Source organism: Nilaparvata lugens, chromosome 5 (assembly GCF_014356525.2).
Source record: "Nilaparvata lugens isolate BPH chromosome 5, ASM1435652v1, whole genome shotgun sequence".
Lineage (NCBI taxonomy): Eukaryota > Metazoa > Arthropoda > Insecta > Hemiptera > Delphacidae > Nilaparvata > Nilaparvata lugens.
Genome location: NC_052508.1, coordinates 56603611 through 56622101, shown reverse-complemented (window position 1 = coordinate 56622101; position 18491 = coordinate 56603611). Strand labels below are relative to the sequence as shown.

Below are 18491 nucleotides of genomic sequence, written 5' to 3'. Positions count from 1 at the left end.
GGTGAGAGGTATAGAGTGTTGTTTCCGGAAAGCTAGTAAGTTGTAGTGGGATATACTTTCTATAGCATTCATGAAATAATATTCCTGAATTTGTTGCAGATCAGTGGTTACAGTATTCGAACGCACAAATAATTAGCCAAGCTTTTTCTCAATTTAAAGGAAATTGGGGTAGATAAACTCAAAAAATTTAGCACTTCATCTGTTGGCCAGTTTGTTAGGGCCAAACCACAGGGTGTTTTTCAGACAAGTCGCCAGGGCAGGAAGCTCTCCGATTGACGTTTGAGAATCAGTTGATCGAAGAGCAACCTGCGCTGCCGACTCGTCTGGAAAACGCAACATGTGGCTTGGCCCTAATGGAGGTTATATAGTTGGCCAACCGGTAGTGCTGTGATAGATTATACTCCGTGCAAATCTTCTTCAGACTTGGAGGAATTTGCGGCGCAGAGAAATGGAGGGAGATCAGTCAATTACAGTGGATTGAGTCATAGGTGGAAGCGTAGTTGTCAATAATTTGTCAAATAGAGTCAGTCGAGTCTGTGATTGCAGAGAGGAAACTTTCTAATGAGCGCTTGAATACTCACTGGAAATTAGAGAACGCTGGCCAGTACACAACGGCAACAAGCCACCGTTGTATCCCTGCCGCTGTATGCCTTCTCTGCTGCGCATGTCCATCCCAAGTCGGAAGTTAATTTTAAAGTAGTATAGTTAAGCTCGCTTGTTCTAAAAACTCTTCTATGTTGGGTTGCTCGCATAGTGAGGAGTTTGAGATAAGAGGTAAGAGGTCGAGATGGATTTACCTGAATGTGCAATAAATACATTATATATTGTGGGGCGTCCGCATTGTGAGAAGGTCGAGGTGAGCCGCGTGGTAAACCTCTATCTCGACCTCCTCACTATGTGGACGCCTCATAACAAAACATGTATTTGTGTTACATTAAGGTAACTCTTACCTTTACCTCCTCACTATGCGAGCACCATTATGAGCGGAGTCATCTTTAGAATTTTGGAAACAATCTGCTTAATGGATAACAAACTCTCTCAAGGGTGACAATAGTCAAGCAGGGTGTTCCGCTGGGCCTAGAGCTGGAACCCTTGCTTTTTATCCATTTTATGAATGGCTTTTGCAAAGGAGTGTTTCTTAGCAAACAGTCTCAGACCAAATTAAGTTAAGTGTATGATAATCTTATCTCCTACTCCCACTGGCGAACTAGAGTAATTCAAACGTCAACGTCTGAAAATACTAACAGTGTACAGTCGTACATGTATAGCTCCCTACGGCTCCTAAGGAGTGAGGTTCATGCCTACCAGGAGAGGGGCCAGCTGCACCAACACAATACCAGGAGACGGGGCAACATTGACCTGCCCTACTCCAGACTATCGAAAGCACATGAATGCTACCCCTTACGGACTCTAAAATAATTTTTTAACAGACTGCCAATTTGTGTTCGTAAGCTGGAGTATGGGAAGTGTTGTAGGCTGGTACGTGAGAAACTCATCAACTACCCTCTGTACTCACTAAGATATGATGAGACCAGTTTGAGATTGTTTTGTTCCATGTATAAGCGTATGGTGTCGCAGTGGTTAGGGCAACAAAAGTCAAGAGTAAAAAATAGAGCTTACCAATTTGGATTTGTCATAACATAAAATATGAATTAATATACATGAAACTAACAATCAGTTTTTTTCGGATTAACATCAAATGCCGTTCAACTCCCTCAGCTATAGCACAGCCTCCTCATCCGCCAGGTGCAATCTAGGCAACCCTCCAGGAAATGATACAATGGACATGACGAGACAATGTGGTCCATGGTTTAAGCCTCTCCACACTCGCAATTGGGGGACTCTGCAAATCCCCAAATATGCGTACTGTTATAGCATCTTCCTTGGCCAGTTCTGAAACTGTTTAGGCGAACCCATTGCTGCCGGGGCAACTCAAATCCAGGAACTCTGCTGCCTGGATCAGACACAATCTCTTTATTTTTCACCACCTGAGATTCCCACATACCAGACCACTTCTGTGCTGTGGAGTTTGCAAATCCGGCTTCATAGGGGTAAAGCCAGATTGGCTTTCTGGATTTCAGGCGCAATGCAGCAGGGGAATCTGGATGTAGATCCATATGTATTGGAAGTGTTATCATTGCACTGATCTTCGTCACCTCCCTTATAGCAATTTCCTCTCTTCTCAGTTGTTCCATGATTTAGTATTGCAGTCCATCTACAGAGCCACATGAAACGACCTATCGCAGCCATCTCTAGTTATTTGTGTATTAATTCTTTTATATTTTGACGAAGTCTGTCTGGCGACTGCCGGTCATGGACTGAATTACTGAATCTTATGCCGGTGTTTTTTTTCAATCTAGGCCTATTGCGGCATTTTGGTTGAATTGTTGTATTTGTCATGCTAGACTCTATTTTGATTTTCTGTAGGAACCCTACATGTATTTATGAAAGTGAAATACATTTGAATTGGGAGAAAATTATTTCATGTATGCGGAGGTATTTATTCTTGCTTGCTCCCAGCGCCTGAGGTGTTTGTCTTGAACGGCTAGACGTACGCAAGCTGTTCATGTTAACCACTTTCCCAAGGAATTTTTAGTATTAACATAAGACCCAAAGTAAGGTTATTTATAACGGGATTCATACAAAAATGAAACTTTCTTAACAGAATACAGTGAAGAGAGTTAAAGCCAAACCATATTAAGCGTTTTTAGAGTCGGCAGGTTAGAAATAAGTGTTATTCCTAAATACATAGGCTAATTGGGTTGGTGATTTAAAAAACGTTTAATGTGGTTTGGCTTTAACTGCCATTAATTAGTTCTGAATTCTCAAAAGTGAGAAAGGGTATTATGTTGAAGACTACCGGTACTATACTACGTACCGTGCAGAAAATCAAAACTACAAGGAACCCTTTCCCCACAAAATTAGTTGTTCAACCTTGACAAGAAATTACAAAACAATAATATATGTATCATAGATAAACTCAGAAACAAGATAAAGTTTTATAGAACCATGCAAAAAAAGTTTTATTTAAAAGTTTTACATTGGAAGGTGTAGGAAGCTTACATGATTAATTGAATACAAAACCTTTTTTCTTGAGATCTTCCTTAGCTAATATTATCTCTTCTTGCAATTCTTCAGCAGCCTTTTCACAATTATTAAAAGTAAGAACTTTGTACATAACAACAGCCGCCGCATAGATACCAAACAGTCCAATAAGTAGTACTGGTAAAAGCAACACAGCAAGTCTATTCTCAACAAAAATCTTGGATTCCATTGGATTTGTGAGCAATACAGTCCAAACTCCTAGAAACACAGCCGCAGCACTCAACCATTCCATTAGTTTTGTCATTTTAACAGTTGAAAAACAATTTTTCAAAGAAAGAAATAACACGACACGTTTAAAATTTTTGAAGATAGGTTATGTATGTATGCATATTCTGCAAAAATGATAAACACACCACAGCTGATGCTGACATTCACAATCATAGTAGCCAACATGCAATTTTAACTAAGCTTAACAATCAATTTTATCTTATACTTTCAGTTATTAGTAATCGAATTTGGAATATAATTTCTTCAAAAGATGATTATTAATTTTTCTCAGTTTTCAGTAATTCTATTGTATAATAGATTCGCTGAATGCTGCTGACGCACCACACAGACACAAACATCAGCAATCACAACACAACCAAGGGGGAACGCCTTCAAGTTAGGTTATGTGTACGCACAGTTAATATTTACCTATTTTAGATAAAAAATGTTTGAAAAACATAGTTTTGGAGTAAATCCTATAATTTGTCATGCTTGGAATAAAGATAGAACGCGTAAGTATCAGCATTTTTTTTCTTATAATAAAACAGCATTCTTCATATCCCAATTTTATAGGATTTTTCAATTGGCTAGACTTCTAAATTATACTCAGTTATGTAAACATAATAATTTTTCAATATTCAAGTTCTAAAAAGGTCAGAAAAATGAGTTGATGGAAGGCTTTTTACATTAGGTACCGTACGGTTTAAGGCTAATCGGTCAAACTGATGTAAAAAAGCCGGAACTCCCCTGCTATGAAAACTATTTAGGTTAGTTACTTCATTCAAAGATACAAATTTGGTAATTCGCTAAGAAGAAAGAGAAACTCTTATTTCATGTCAAAATTTAGGAAATGACATACCTATTCTATTTTAGTAAAATCAAATTATTATTTTGATAAGGGAAGTGGTTGTCTCTCTGAGACTGCGTCGATAAGCCTTTGATTAGATAATATTAAGACTCATGCCCTTCTATTTCCTTGGGAGGGCGACTACTCATATATCCGACTCCTGTAAATATCATTCATGAGTAAAAATTGATTCCCGGTAGTTCGGAAACCACCTAAAGCTCAGTAGGTCCCCACCTAAAGCTGAGGGGTCATGTGGCTGAGGCCTATTTAGTCATGGTGTATCACGCGCTCTTCCACTGTCACGTTTCCTATGGCCTACTCATGTGGGGTCATTCAGCAAAGGTTGTGGACATACTACTGAAGCTGCAAAAACGGGCTGCCCGAATCATCACCGCAAGCGATTATCGCGCACACTGTAAGCCCGTTAGACTTGGTAGGTATTCTAACAGTGATCTGCCACTTCCTACTTCTCTGTCTAATGTATGTCAAGAAGAACCAGCAGTACATGTTGACTCGTACTGATGTGCATGAACATAACACCAGACATCGAGAGCTGATTGATATTCCCAGAGTACGCCTTCAGAGATCACAGGTGTGCTTCAGGAGTTCGGCATTGCGATACTTCAATAGGCTGCCTACAGGAGTAAAACAGTTGGATTTAAGAGCGTTCGAGAGAGTTGTATCCAAGCACTTGAAAAGCAAGGCGTACTACAGTGTTAATGAATATTTGTCGGAAATGCTGTCTTGCTAAACATGCCTTATGTATGTTTTTGTTTTTTGTGTATTGTATTTTATGTTTTTGACGCCATCGATCCCATATTATGAGTAAAGGATGCCGATTTAGGTATAAAGTTATAAGTATTCAATAATCTCCATCCATGACCAGCACATGCTGGATAAATTGCGTCAAAAAAGTAAACTTGATAACAAAAACTAAGATCAAGATGGGAGGTTAGTCATAGATCTCAGAAAACATTGTATAGCCTCTTCATCCAGGGAGTATAGTGCCAGACTAACAAGCTTCTCACGAGGTGCCTTCTTGAAGTTTTCCCTTCCTGCTCACGGAAATACACCGGAATCCTGTTGTAAATCTTCAGTGCACGGACAGGGAAGCTATCATGTGATCGAGTCAGTCTGGCATGAGGCTAATTGATATCATTCCATGTCCTCTCTACTGGAAGGCATGTTGGCCTCTTCTCAACAGTAACAGCGAACTAAACTGATACTGACTAGAGACTGTCATAATCTTCAATCTCCTAAGATTCGCGCACAGTGTTCCAGCCGATGAGATGAGGTGATGATCCGGAGAATCTTCTTTTGCAGGAACAGAATCCTTCTACAGCCGCCTGCGTAACCCCAAAGAACAATGCCATAATTGATATGGCTGTGAAAGAGGCCATGGTATGCCGTAACCAGATACTCCAAAGAGACTTGACCTCTCTTAAGCTTGCCCATCAAATATGTGACTCTTGACAGTCTATTTCAGAACATGTCAACATGCTGCTCCAATGTCAATGTGGCATCCATCATGGATCCAAGCAGCTTCACACTGGAATCCCTGAAGATTGGTAGATTCCGCCTTAGAGAGCAGAGTAGATTCTGTGTCTTTCTCTCGTTCAGTGCAAGTTTGTTCACCCGGAAACAATCACTGGCAACCTCCAACAGTTAGGTAGACCTGTGTATTGGCACGTCATTATCCTCATCCCTGGCAACTAGGGTTGTGTCATCTGCAAATAGCAGAGCACCCCATCAAGCCCGAGGTCATTGATGAAGATGAAGAAGAGGAGAGGTCCAGATAGAAGGTTCACTTGACTTGTAAAAATTAAATTTGATGTAAACAATGTCAACTAATCTGCTTATTCCATGGCAAAATATCAACATTTTTTACATTTATTCAAACTATTTTAAGTACATTATATGATTGAGGTATATTATTATATATTTTTTTTTTTGTAGGTAACCAATAACATCGTGAGTTGTGATTGCCTCAACTTCGCCCACATCACTTGTAATGTTATAAAGTACAAATAAAATACATTTATTTATCTATTTACATTCAAATGAATTGAATTTATTACAATCACTGCGTCAAGCATATTCCTATTTTCGTTCACCTGATTGTCCACTTATTACATTTCAGAAATTGCCCTGACACCAAACAACCATGAAGTTCATATTTATCAAAGGAACGGAAGTGATTGGGCTCTAGTAGACGTATTGGATCAACACGATCTTCGAGTGAATGGTATTGATTGGGCGCCCAACACCAATCGCATTGTCACATGTTCTGCTGTAAGTTATTATTTCATAACACGAAATGCTGTGTCACCGTTACCTCTTAAGAGTACATAAAGCCAGGGATTCATATCTGGCCTACTAATTATCAATTTATTTATGTCATATTGGTATACAATTTTTACAATAAAGAACTTTTATAAAAGGGCTCTCATGCTATATGTGAAATTATACGGAGAGGATGACCAAACTCCAATATGTAGTAAAAACAACAAACAATATCAGTTAGAAATTTACTGCAAGAAAGTTTAATAGCAAATTATAAGGGGCTTCAAAATCACGTCCATTCCCGACTCCTAAAACTGTCTGAATCGTCTGCACATCCATTCATTTATTATCATCCTCTCAATAATATGCACAAGTCTTTAGTGAGGTCCACGTTATAATGGCATTATTTGATTAACTGCTATCCTTGTCTTTTATTGAAGAAATCAGATATAACTATCCTTTCTTAGGTCTACAACGTTGCCAGATCGTTTTTATACATTATAGAAATATAATTAACAAAATATTTAATCTCAATTATGAAAACTCATTATTTAATAGAAAAATATTATTTCTTGACGATAAAATATAATTGATCATTTTTAACAAAAATGAACAGTTAATATTACATCAGATATACCAGTATCAGCTATCCTCTATAGACGGCAGTGACAAGGCAGAGAATCGGCAATGACAAGGCAGAGAATCGGCAATGACAAGGCAGAGAATCGGCAATGCTGTTCTTCTATCTTTCTTCACTGCCAATATAACGTGGACCTCACTGTAGGGTATCATTATCAGCCAAAAATAAACTAAACTCTATTGAGGTTACATTTTTAAACGTTGATATCAAATATAAATAAATGTTTATTCCCCTAAAAAACTAAAACGACTACATCTATAGTTAGTTTCAGAAATTTCTTATATTATGTTTTCTTCATGCTTAGTGTTTTCTGTGTAGAAATTGACCTACTTCACTATGAATAGAATACGTTAATCCGTTTGATATACGTTTATGCGTAAATACGTTTATGGCGTACCATGTTCTAGAGTAAGTTAAATCAATCAATATGTTTGTACGAAATTAAAAGCAGGACACTATGAACAAATCTCCACTCTTCTCTCTCATTTTTAGGATAGAAACGCTTATGTATGGAAGCAAGGAGAAGATGGAAAATGGAAGCCGACTCTGGTCCTTCTGCGGATGAACAGGGCAGCAACCTGTGTGAAATGGTCGCCGAAAGGTAAAAGGACTGCTTTCAACTCAAAAAATATAATAGAATATAAGATAGAAATGATCATTATTAAGAAGAATCTATATAAATAAGAATCGAGCCTCAAATTTCGACATTCAATAACTTTTTCATGTGTGCACCGAATTTGATGATTTTTTTTAGTTATGCTCGTTATGTTCAGGACCAGGTTTATGGCCTATCAAATTTATAATCCGACTTCAGGACTCTTTCCTGCGGTCCTTCAAAGTTTGTAATCCTTATGGGAGAAGATTTGTGACCGGCCACACACAGAAATGAAAATCAGCTGTTATAATCATTGCGTCATACAACAGCCGTCGGTAGATAGTGTACAAGAGTGTGTGCTAAAAATAAAATGACTGTTTTATGTGTAACCATGCAGCAGTGCGGCCTCAGGTTAAAGACTTGCCCTAAAGACATTGCTTTGTTTCGAAATAATTGTGCTGTCTTCGGTGTTCAGTATTAATTGATTTTTAGTAAATTATTTATTTTGCAATTGGAAAATTATCTGTATAAATAAAATGCTGCATCGCGTCTCCTCAGGTGTGCATCCAGCTAAAGTTTGTGATGAGATTAAACTATTTGGCGGTACAAAGTTCGCCGGGCCAGCTTGTCAACAATCAATTAACATCAAATCAAATAGAATTTGTGATTGAAATAAACATTATTAAGAAGAATCAACAATAAATTAATATCAAATCAGATATACTGGAATGACTTTGATCACAACTATCTACTATAGAAGGTGATGGATATGGTAACGAGAGAACTATGCTCTTTTCAATAAATCCAATGATCTTGGAATCTCAATGTAGTAGGAAAAACTGTTGACGCTACTGTAAAAAATAGAGTCTGTGCATATACTTATTAATTTCATAAAATCTCTTCACTTCACTTCTTGCATTTAAACTCGAAAATGGCCAAATGACCCTTTAAATAAAAGGGTACTGTCAAAGTCTGTTAAATTTCAATGCTGATCAATTGGCACGAGAACCAATCAGAGAAGAATCAAAAAGCCAATATTCTCAATGAAGACTTCTCTGATTGGTTTTCGTGGAATTTAATCCCTGCTACATTTTAACACTTCAGTGCAACCGGGCTTGAATTAATTTTATTGAGAATTGATAATTCACTATAAATTTATTTTCCGTTTGTTTCCTTTAATCAAATAGGTAGGACTTCTCGTGGTTTTATATGTACATTCAAAACTCAATGTTTAAGTTATAGTCCACTCATTTTGATATATTTTTTGAATCGAGTCAACACTATTCTATTTCAACTCAGAGCTTACCTCTTCTTCTTCATGTACCGTCTTCATGGAGGAGGTTGGCTATCATGATGGCAATTTTCACCCTGCTTACAGCCGACTTGAAAAGTTCATTTGAGGTGCACTTGAACCAATCCCTCAAATTGAGCAACCAAGATATCCTTCGCCCCACTGACCTCCTACCTTTTATTTTGCCTTGCATAATGAGGTGCAATATTCCATACTTTTGTCCTCTCATTATGTGACCCAGGTACCTTAATTTGCGCTCCTTAATTTCACCAATGAGTTGCAGTTTCTTACCCATTTTTCTGAGAACCTCTTCATTTGTAACCTGATCGGTGTATGAGATTCTCAGCATTCTGCGATAGGTCCACATCTCAAAGGCTTGTATTTTCTTCTCACCCCATCTATTCAATGTCTATGCTTCCGCACCATATAGTAGTACAGGAAACACGAAACATTTAAGGAGACGCTTACCATTGTAATTAATTTTAATAGATTGTATTACATTTTGATTTAGACTGTAGTATACATTTGAGACGGGGCATAAACTTGGTGTGCCTTCTCATATAAGTATAATAATTTGTACGTAGTTTGATTTAATGAATGAATTGTTCCATCAAGATAACTGTTCAATTATTAATTTTCGCTGTTTCTACTGATTTCTATGATTTAGCAATCCTAGAATAGAATAGAATGACTGCCTTTATTTTATACATGGGAGGGTGAAGTTAGGGCGCAGTCGGCCCTCTCTTACACTTAACCCTCAACTTGATGTTAAACATCAATCTTGATGTTCGTTGCAGTTTTCTGATCGCTATGATTTAGAAATCTTGATATTCGTTGCGGTTTTTTGATCGCTATGATTTAGAAATCTTGATGTTCGTTGAAGTTTTCTGATCGCTATGATTTAGAAATCTTGGTGTTCGTTGCAGTTTTCTGATCGCTATGATTTAGATTTTTTATATTCCTTGTAGTTTTCTGATCGCTATGATTTAGAAATCTTGATATCCGTTGCAGTTTTCTGATCGCTATGATTTAGATATAGAAATATTGATCATTGCAGTTTTGTGATCGCTGACTCCGTTACAGAGAACAAATTCGCCGTCGGCTGCGGTGCCCGACTGATATCAGTGTGCTACTTTGAGAGCGAGAATGACTGGTGGGTGTCGAAGCACATCAAGAAGCCGATCCGATCGACGGTGACGACCATCGACTGGCACCCGAACAATGTTCTGCTTGTGGCCGGGTCGACCGACTTCAAAGTGCGCGTGTTCTCCGCCTTTGTCAAGGACATCGATGAGCCCGCCGCACCCACGCCCTGGGGGTCCAAGCCGCTCGGACAGATGCTGGCGGAGTTCCAGAATTCGCCGTGTGGGGGTCAGTGTTGCACATTTTATAAATCTTTAGAAAGTCATTTTTTCATCACAATTTATTTATTCTACAATCACAACAATATCAAATTAATAATTAGGAGATAATCAAAAGGATAAACCCAAAACTATTTCTCTCCCAAATTTTGATATAAATATGTAGTACAAAATTATGAATAAGTAGGCATTATACAGTAACTAGGCAATAGGTAGGTGAAAAGTCTGTCTCAGGCCTCATTAAAATGTAAAGTATCTGATAAAGTAGATAAAGAAAATATAGCATAAAAAGATATCCCATGGTATATAGGTCGTATATGCTCTAAATTTCAAGCCGATTTTTGTTGGCTCAATACTCTAGCCGATTACTGTCGACTAATGTCTATTATTACTGTTTTGGCAGGGTGATAGTGTAAGAACGGCACAGTATGAGAGACTACCAGTGTCACATAGTTTCATGAAAAGGAACTACTAGGACTAACGACTCGAGTTGACAGTGAAATTTACCATGTAAACTTAACATTGAACATAAACCATGGGATATCCTCTTTTGCTATTTTTTCTTTATTGGAATAGTTTATGTTCTATAAAGTATTTCTTTTGTAAATAGGTGAGAGCAGATCATTTGTTCTATCTAAGAACGGGCCTCATTAGACTATAAAATATATTTTTATAGTGTGATAGGTCATGCTTTATAAAGTATTTCTTCTATCACGTTAGTAATATTAGTAGTAACAAGTCATTAGTCAGTATTAGGGCATCATTAGAATGTACAATATTTGTTTCGGATTATCGAGAAATTCATATTCATACACAACAATTCATAATTAGTATTAAACGAAACTCCAAATTAAATGCTGTAATTCACCCGAAGACTTCTCCTACTGCAAATATTGACAACAGGGTAAACAGCTAGATGAAAATTCAATGAGCACTACTATTCAAAAATTATTTTTTCTACAACTGCGCGTAAAAAAGAATTTACAAACTCAATTCTCCTCGTGAAACAGCTTATTTCTGAGGAGAATTTACTTTTTCGCTCGCTAACCATCTGCGTATGCGCAGTAGATTTTCTTTACGCTCGCCAATCATTCGCGCATGCGCAGAAAAGTTTCTTTACGCTCGATAATCAGCTGATGATAAGCAGCTCGCCAAAAGTCAAAATAGTTTATTGCAGCAGCTAATTGAGAACATCAATTGCATTACAAATGTCAATGATAGATTGAATAGAAAAAATATTAACTCCGCCAGATATAAGTGATTTAACAGGTTTGGGCAGTTGTAGAAAAAAATTGTATGTAATTCGCGCGTAATGCTTCTTTATCGCTCTTGCAAAATTATCACGCTTCGCGTCGCGTGATAACTGTTTTGCGCGAGCGATAAAGTCGCGCATTACGCTCTTAATACATAAATAGCTATTTCCTGGCCGCCAATTAGAGGTACTGGGTTCGATTCCCAGGCTGAAATTATTTTTTGAATAGTAGTTCTCATCGAATTTCCATCTAGTTTTTTACCCTGTTGTTAATATTTGCAGTAGCAGAAGTATTCGGGGTGAACTGCAGCATTTAATTTGGATTTTCGTTTAATAATAATTATTAATTCATTAGCATTTGAATAATTGCAATATCTTAGTAATTTCCATCTGTAATTCATAATTGTTTGAGAACTCCTGGATACTTTTGAACTTAGTGATTGAAAAGGACAAATTTCAATCTGCAACTTTACATCATTCTTTGACGTTATATTGATGTATTTATCAATAATTACAATTTTATCTATGCAGAAGAAGGTAATAATTTTGTGTTTTTTTCTCAGGAGGCTGGATTCACAGTGTGGCATTTTCTGGTGATGGCAACCGCATATGCTGGGTGAGCCATGACTCGTCGATTTGTGTCGCAGATGCGTCTCGAAGCAACGCCGTCTGCAAACTGCGCACTGAATCGCTGCCTTTCCTCAACTGCTTCTGGGTTGGCAATAATTCGATCGTAGTAGCCGTGAGTATTCTCAGAGAGAAAATTAAAATAAAACCCTGTTGATTATTATATTACAATCATTGACTAGATTGTATAAATAAATAGAATATACATGGTGGTGCAGAGGAAACGCATGTTTTTCAGACCGCTAGTACTCTGCGACGGTAGGGGGTATTGCCCTGGAATAAATATTGGCAGACTGCCCATACTATGCCATTTCAATTGTTATGAACATTGGAACGTACAACATCGTGTGTTTGCTGTCGAGCAGTTTTTTTTTAGAAACAATGAATCTGTAGTCACATTGCAACGCTTTTCCGTCAATATTTTAGAGTTGGGCGTCGAGGTGCAATGCCCGATCGAAATACTGTACTCCGATGGGTTGCAACGTTTAGAAGTACTAGTTCTGTGATGAAAAAATCACCTGGTCTTCCCAGTTCAGTTCGTACTCTGGAAAATGTAGACCGAGTCAGAACAGCAGTTGTTACTAGTCCTAGACGACACTGACTTGGTTTCTTTCTTCTCGACGCCCTCCCGTAGACGAGTACTAGTGGTTCTAAAAACATGCGTTTCCTCTGCACCACTCTGTATAAAAGAACAGTCAGAATATGTCTTTGGAATAGGCTATCAGTACGAGATATCTGTATGTAGGCAGGCCAAGGAAAATATGGCTGGATGATGTGACGGAAGACCTGTGCATCATGGGAAGGAGATGATGGAAAGCTAGGGTGGATAGTGGAGAGGCTTTGTGATGGAGGCCAAAGTCATTATGGACTTTAGCGCCGGATAGAAAGAAATATATCTGTAGATGGATGAAATTAATTATTAGTTTGTCCCATAGCATTTGAATCTGTATAGACCGCCTTTACTACAAGAATGTGTCATGAAAGTGAGTTTTTCTTAAAGTTATAGCCAAAATTTTTGTTATGCTGTGATTTTTCTATCACAAATAACATTCAGTTATTTTTTCAATTATCTTATATCTGAACAATAATTTTCACAGCGAAGAACTTGATGTTATTAAGTTGAATTCTGGAGTCTTGTCATCACTTGTCTTTCATGCCTCAAAAGTAAATCAAAATAGTTTAATCATTCCAAGTTGATCGACTTAAAAATAGGAGTTTTCAATACAAGTTCATGTATCGATGTTTTAAAAATGGGAATTTTCAATACAAGTTCATGTCTCGATGTATTTATAATTCATAGCGCTCTGTCCTTTCTGAATCCTGGTTACTTAATGGTTTTCAAGATTGAAGTGTGATACAAGTAAATTTTTCTATTCTATTGTGTAATTTATTAAAATGTATATCAATTTCTTTTCTAGGGTCACAATTGCTGTCCTTTACTTTACACTGTCGATGAGGAAGGATCGTTACAGTTTTCATGCAAATTAGATGCTTCACAGAAAAAAGAAGCTGGTGGATTAAGGTAATGCTGATAGATTTTTCGTATTTTTTCTTGTTCGAATCACAATTGAACTGTGTTGGAATAATTACGTGAAAATTTTTCAATTATTAGTGATTTGAGTGTAATATTATTGTTTTCTATCCAGTTTCTCAACTGTCAAAATTCAAAATTATTAGATTCTGTTGTTTTTGAGTGAAAAAAGACTAAATTTCAGAAAAGTGAAATCATAACCTTATTTCGGACTTTTAAAATATCATCTAAATTTTGGAGAGATATTACAAGGAGTATCCTTAGTTTTTTTCTCTCCCATTCAGTGCTTTCTTGTAAAAATTAGTGCCGGTTACACAACAGCCAGTTAAATTTTAACCGTGATTAATTCCACGAGAACCAATCAAAGAAGCCGTCTATTCAAAAAACGCCTTCTCTGATTGGTTCTCTTGAAATTAGTCACGGTTAAAATTTGCCCGGCTGTTGTGCATAGATAAAATAAATTGAGTGGATAGATGAGAGCTGTACTGTATATCTTGAAAGATGCGTAATAAATTTATTTTTTTAATCAGGAGCCCAAATAGTGCTTGTCTAAACTAAACTATAGCTGAGAAAGTCATTAAAACTTTACAAAGCAAATCAATTATATGCCTCATTCCAGATCAAAACATGTGCGATTCAAATGAATCCCATGCGATTCGAAAGCATGCTCCAGTCAGTGAGTGAATATTCCATATGTATCACAATTATAATAGTCTGCAAGTTGTCAATAAGTTTTCCATCATCCATAGCGCGCACTTGTGTATTGTTCCAAGTCTAGCAATGAACTAGTTACAACAGGGTTTACAACGCGGTACATACGCGGCTATTCACCACTTGTAGAACGGTACGTAAACGGAACGGAACGGAACGTAACCAGCAAAATATTCTCTCCGAGAAGTTGTACGGTGACGGTCATGGCACGTTCCTATACGGTACGGTTACAGACTTGCCAGGCAATAATAAACGTGAACTATTCTTTGTTGATGTGCCGTTCCTATACCGGTCCTAGTATGATACGGTGCAGTGGGCAGAGACCTGGTTAAACATACAGCAGTCTGTAATGGATAAAGAAATTCAAGACTTCTTGAAAGCATTAATTCCACAAGAAATTATCAAATATCATCTGACAAAACATATATAATCTTTATAGAAGCTACTCCACATCAGTAGTAGAATGGTTTTAAATACTTATTGTTTTTTTGTGTAGTGCAATGAAGAAATTCCAGAGCCTGGACCGACAGGCAAGAATCGAGAACAGCGACACGGAGCTGGACACGATTCACCAGAATGCGATCACGTGTCTGTGCATCTACGAGGGCACCAGAGGTCGCGCCACCAAGTTCTCCAGCAGCGGTGCTGACGGCCAGCTGGTGCTCTGGGACATCAAGGTGAGTCATTCACTCCAAACTGTCACCATTCCTTCTAAATAACATTAATGCTTCCCAGTGACAGCTTAAAATAATTATTTTATGATTCTGTATTGATTCATACAATAAGTACATCATCAAAATGATAGGGAGAGAAAAAATAAAGTAACCTTGTGCTATATAATTGTACGAGTAGTATGTATAATATAATGTCGACTATACGATTCTAACTTTTAATCGGTGACTTTTCGTGTTTCATTTTAGTTATCTATTTTATGAAAATTAATTAGTAATTGGATTATATGTTATCATATGATTTTTGTGTTTTGAATTGTAAATTGAGTGTGTAATTGAAGAATGTATGTGTGACACATAACCTAGCTACATTTGGACTATTGTATAAATTATAATTGGAACCGTTTGGGCTTATAAGCCTGTGGTACTTTTCTGTAAGTTGGGTAATTCTGAATAATTAAATAAATATTTTGAACTTAAAACCGAATGACATTCTGATCGCAATAAATAAGTATTGGGCGAGCCACGTTGTAATTCCGGTATTTGATTAGCATTTGTGTTGCCAACCTTGTCTATCATTGATCGACATAGCAGATACAACGTTTCAGCACGAAAATTATTATTTTTCTTTGATCATTCAATTCGTTAATTATCATAATATCGTTAACTGCAAAGCAAGTGTAGATAATTCATTGAATTGATGATCTCAAACTACCTGTTGAGAAGATAATCTGATAATTATAGATTTCGAAGATGAATTGCATGTATTATATAAATTATAATATAGGTTTTCGATGATAATCTAATTACCAAAATGATTTTGATACAGTAGAATCCCAGTTACAGGAGCTAAAGAAAAACTTCGTTCTATCGAGGTGCTCTCAATAACGGGGTTACTTTTGCATCGAGTCTCATATTATAGGCCAAGGTTCAAGGGTATTCAACATATAAATATAATAATAATATTAATATTGAATATTGGGGATTCGTATCAATGTTTTTTATCGGGTTTCCATTGAATTATAATGTAGCAACTTACCAAATACATGTTGTAATAGCATGGAACTGTAGCATCTATGATAACTAATGCCAAAAAGAAGCCCATCTCAATGACTGCGGATTACAACATTTTATTGTATGGAGGAACCAGAAAATAAGTCGATTTTTTAAATACTGTGTCTCTTTTTTCTGTTAAGTATTCTTGATATGCTTATTGATTTATTCCAATTGACGTTGCTAATAATAATTAGAATATTGATTAATAATTTGACAGTATTACTAATTTCGTGTGTTTTCTTTTATTTTCAGTCTCTGGAAAGCTCAATTCAAGGATTGAAAATAGTTTAAATCAAACAATATTTAGGACTCTATGTATTTCAATCACAAAATCCATGGTAAAATTTTAATTATAGAGGGTTTATTAACCCCAAATTTAAGTTTAATTATTGCGTACTAAATCTGACAAAGAAATGCTTATCAATATAGGCCTAATAGCCCAGAAATCTTTGAATTCTCATTTTTTGAAAGCTTCTTAAGATTCTGGATTTTTATTCTCTACAAAAAGACAAAATAATCATATTTTATACGTCCAGCGGCATTGTCGTCCATTGAATAAGTTATGGGCTCTAGAATGGATTATGGAAGGCATATTTTTTAATGAACATCTTTTAACAGTTCAATTAATCACATTAGAATAAACTTTCAATCTCCATTGTATAGAAATAGCTCTGTAAATGGCATGTTATATGCTTCTATGATTTTCATATAAATTCAGTTTGAAAACCTAGTAAATAGTAAATAAGTTATTAAAAATTACTAGAGTTTGTACGATTTGTTGTCAAAATTAAACACTGAGTGCCATGTTCAAAATTAATTTATTTTTATTAATAGCCGTCGTATCAAAGGTAGGATAGACTTTATTGATTAGCGTTTTGAATGATGAGAATACTGCTTTACATTTTAATTATAGTTGCACTATCTTCTATTCACCAGTCAAAGAAATAGTCCTTTCCTGTATTCAAGTAATGAGAATATACATTTTTCCATGATAGATATTTCTTTGTCAGATATTCTTATTCAATAACAGTGTATAATGCTGATGAACTTATTGATTTTTCCATTGGACAATTTATTCAGTAAGTTGTCTTTGTCAAATATACTAGAAACAAACAAAATATTATGTATATTCCATTTCAATTATTTACTAGACTCGCATTTATATATTATAATAATTTGTAGCTTTGTACCTCTGTGCTAATACATTTCCATTGATTTTCCTAATTCCTTCGCATGCAAGTCGTTTTAATGATGGCATTTCACGAGTGCATTTTAATATCAAAATCATAATCCACAGTCCACATATAATCCAGCAGTTCATTTAGAAAATGTTTTTTTTCCATTTGGGTCTGAGAGAGAACAGCGTTCTTAAATATTTCCTCCATTACTATAGTTCACCACACGTATATTACTCTTTCTTCTGTGATATAGGCCTACATTTATTATTTTTAACATTTGTCAAGCTTCATATTACAATAGTTCTCATTTATTTTTAGCAGAAATGTAATCTTATCTAGCTTATAGTGAAAAGGATTTTAAACTGATTTAGTATTTTCTTCAAGTGTTTCCAAAATGGTTCTGTAATTTTACGCTATCATTCAGACCACTTGCATTGGATATAGTTTTACGCCTTACAATTATCTGACCCTTGAGCTACAGCATTCAGTTGATGTATCGGAACTCTTTATTTTATTATGTTTTAATTTAATCAATCAATATATTTATTCCATGTTAAATTGTGATTAAAATTGCTTAATTCGTTTCTATGTGAGTTTTATATATTTTTACCGCCATAAACCAATTTAATTGAACTTTGAACTTGGAAAATATTGTTGACAAAGTTGTTACTTTATAATTTCAAACAATATTATGTGTATTAAAAATGAGTTTCCAATAAAAAGAAACAGTTATTAAGACTTGTGCATGTACAAAAAGTTTAATATTTCTTAGCAATTCTGTGTACAATCAGTAATAGGGTAGCAATTACTAAGGTGAATCCAGATACACAATAAGCAGAGATATCCAAATGTCGAATTATTGTATTGTATACACTTGCACACCCAAGAATAAAGTAGAAAAACGCTCCCACTCCTGAAAACATAAGCAGTTGAAATTTTGTAGGAGGATTACCAACTAAATAGAGAACCAGTAGAGCTGGAAATATTATATTATAAGCCGGAATCGAATAAAAGTAAATAATTCGACAAAATAATGAGTTGCGGGGAATAGAATCGTTGGAAGGTTTTTCATAATAGGTGAACAGTATTAAAATGAACAAGCACAGGTTTAGTTTCCAGCACATCCAAAGTATCAT

At 36.0% G+C, this 18491-nt stretch overlaps 1 protein-coding gene across 1 annotated transcript; it reads left to right on the top strand.

Annotated features, from left to right (window-relative positions):
* Positions 1–3664: 3664 nt before the first annotated feature.
* LOC111052262 (actin-related protein 2/3 complex subunit 1A-A) lies at positions 3665–17943 on the top strand. The gene is made up of 8 exons (XM_022338893.2): positions 3665–3824; positions 6300–6451; positions 7575–7683; positions 10052–10339; positions 12145–12323; positions 13627–13730; positions 14947–15127; positions 16430–17943. The coding sequence occupies exons 1-8, from the start codon at positions 3758–3760 to the stop codon at positions 16466–16468; spliced, it is 1119 nt and encodes a 372-aa protein (XP_022194585.1). The 5' UTR covers positions 3665–3757; the 3' UTR covers positions 16469–17943.
* The last annotated feature ends 548 nt before the right edge of the window (positions 17944–18491 follow it).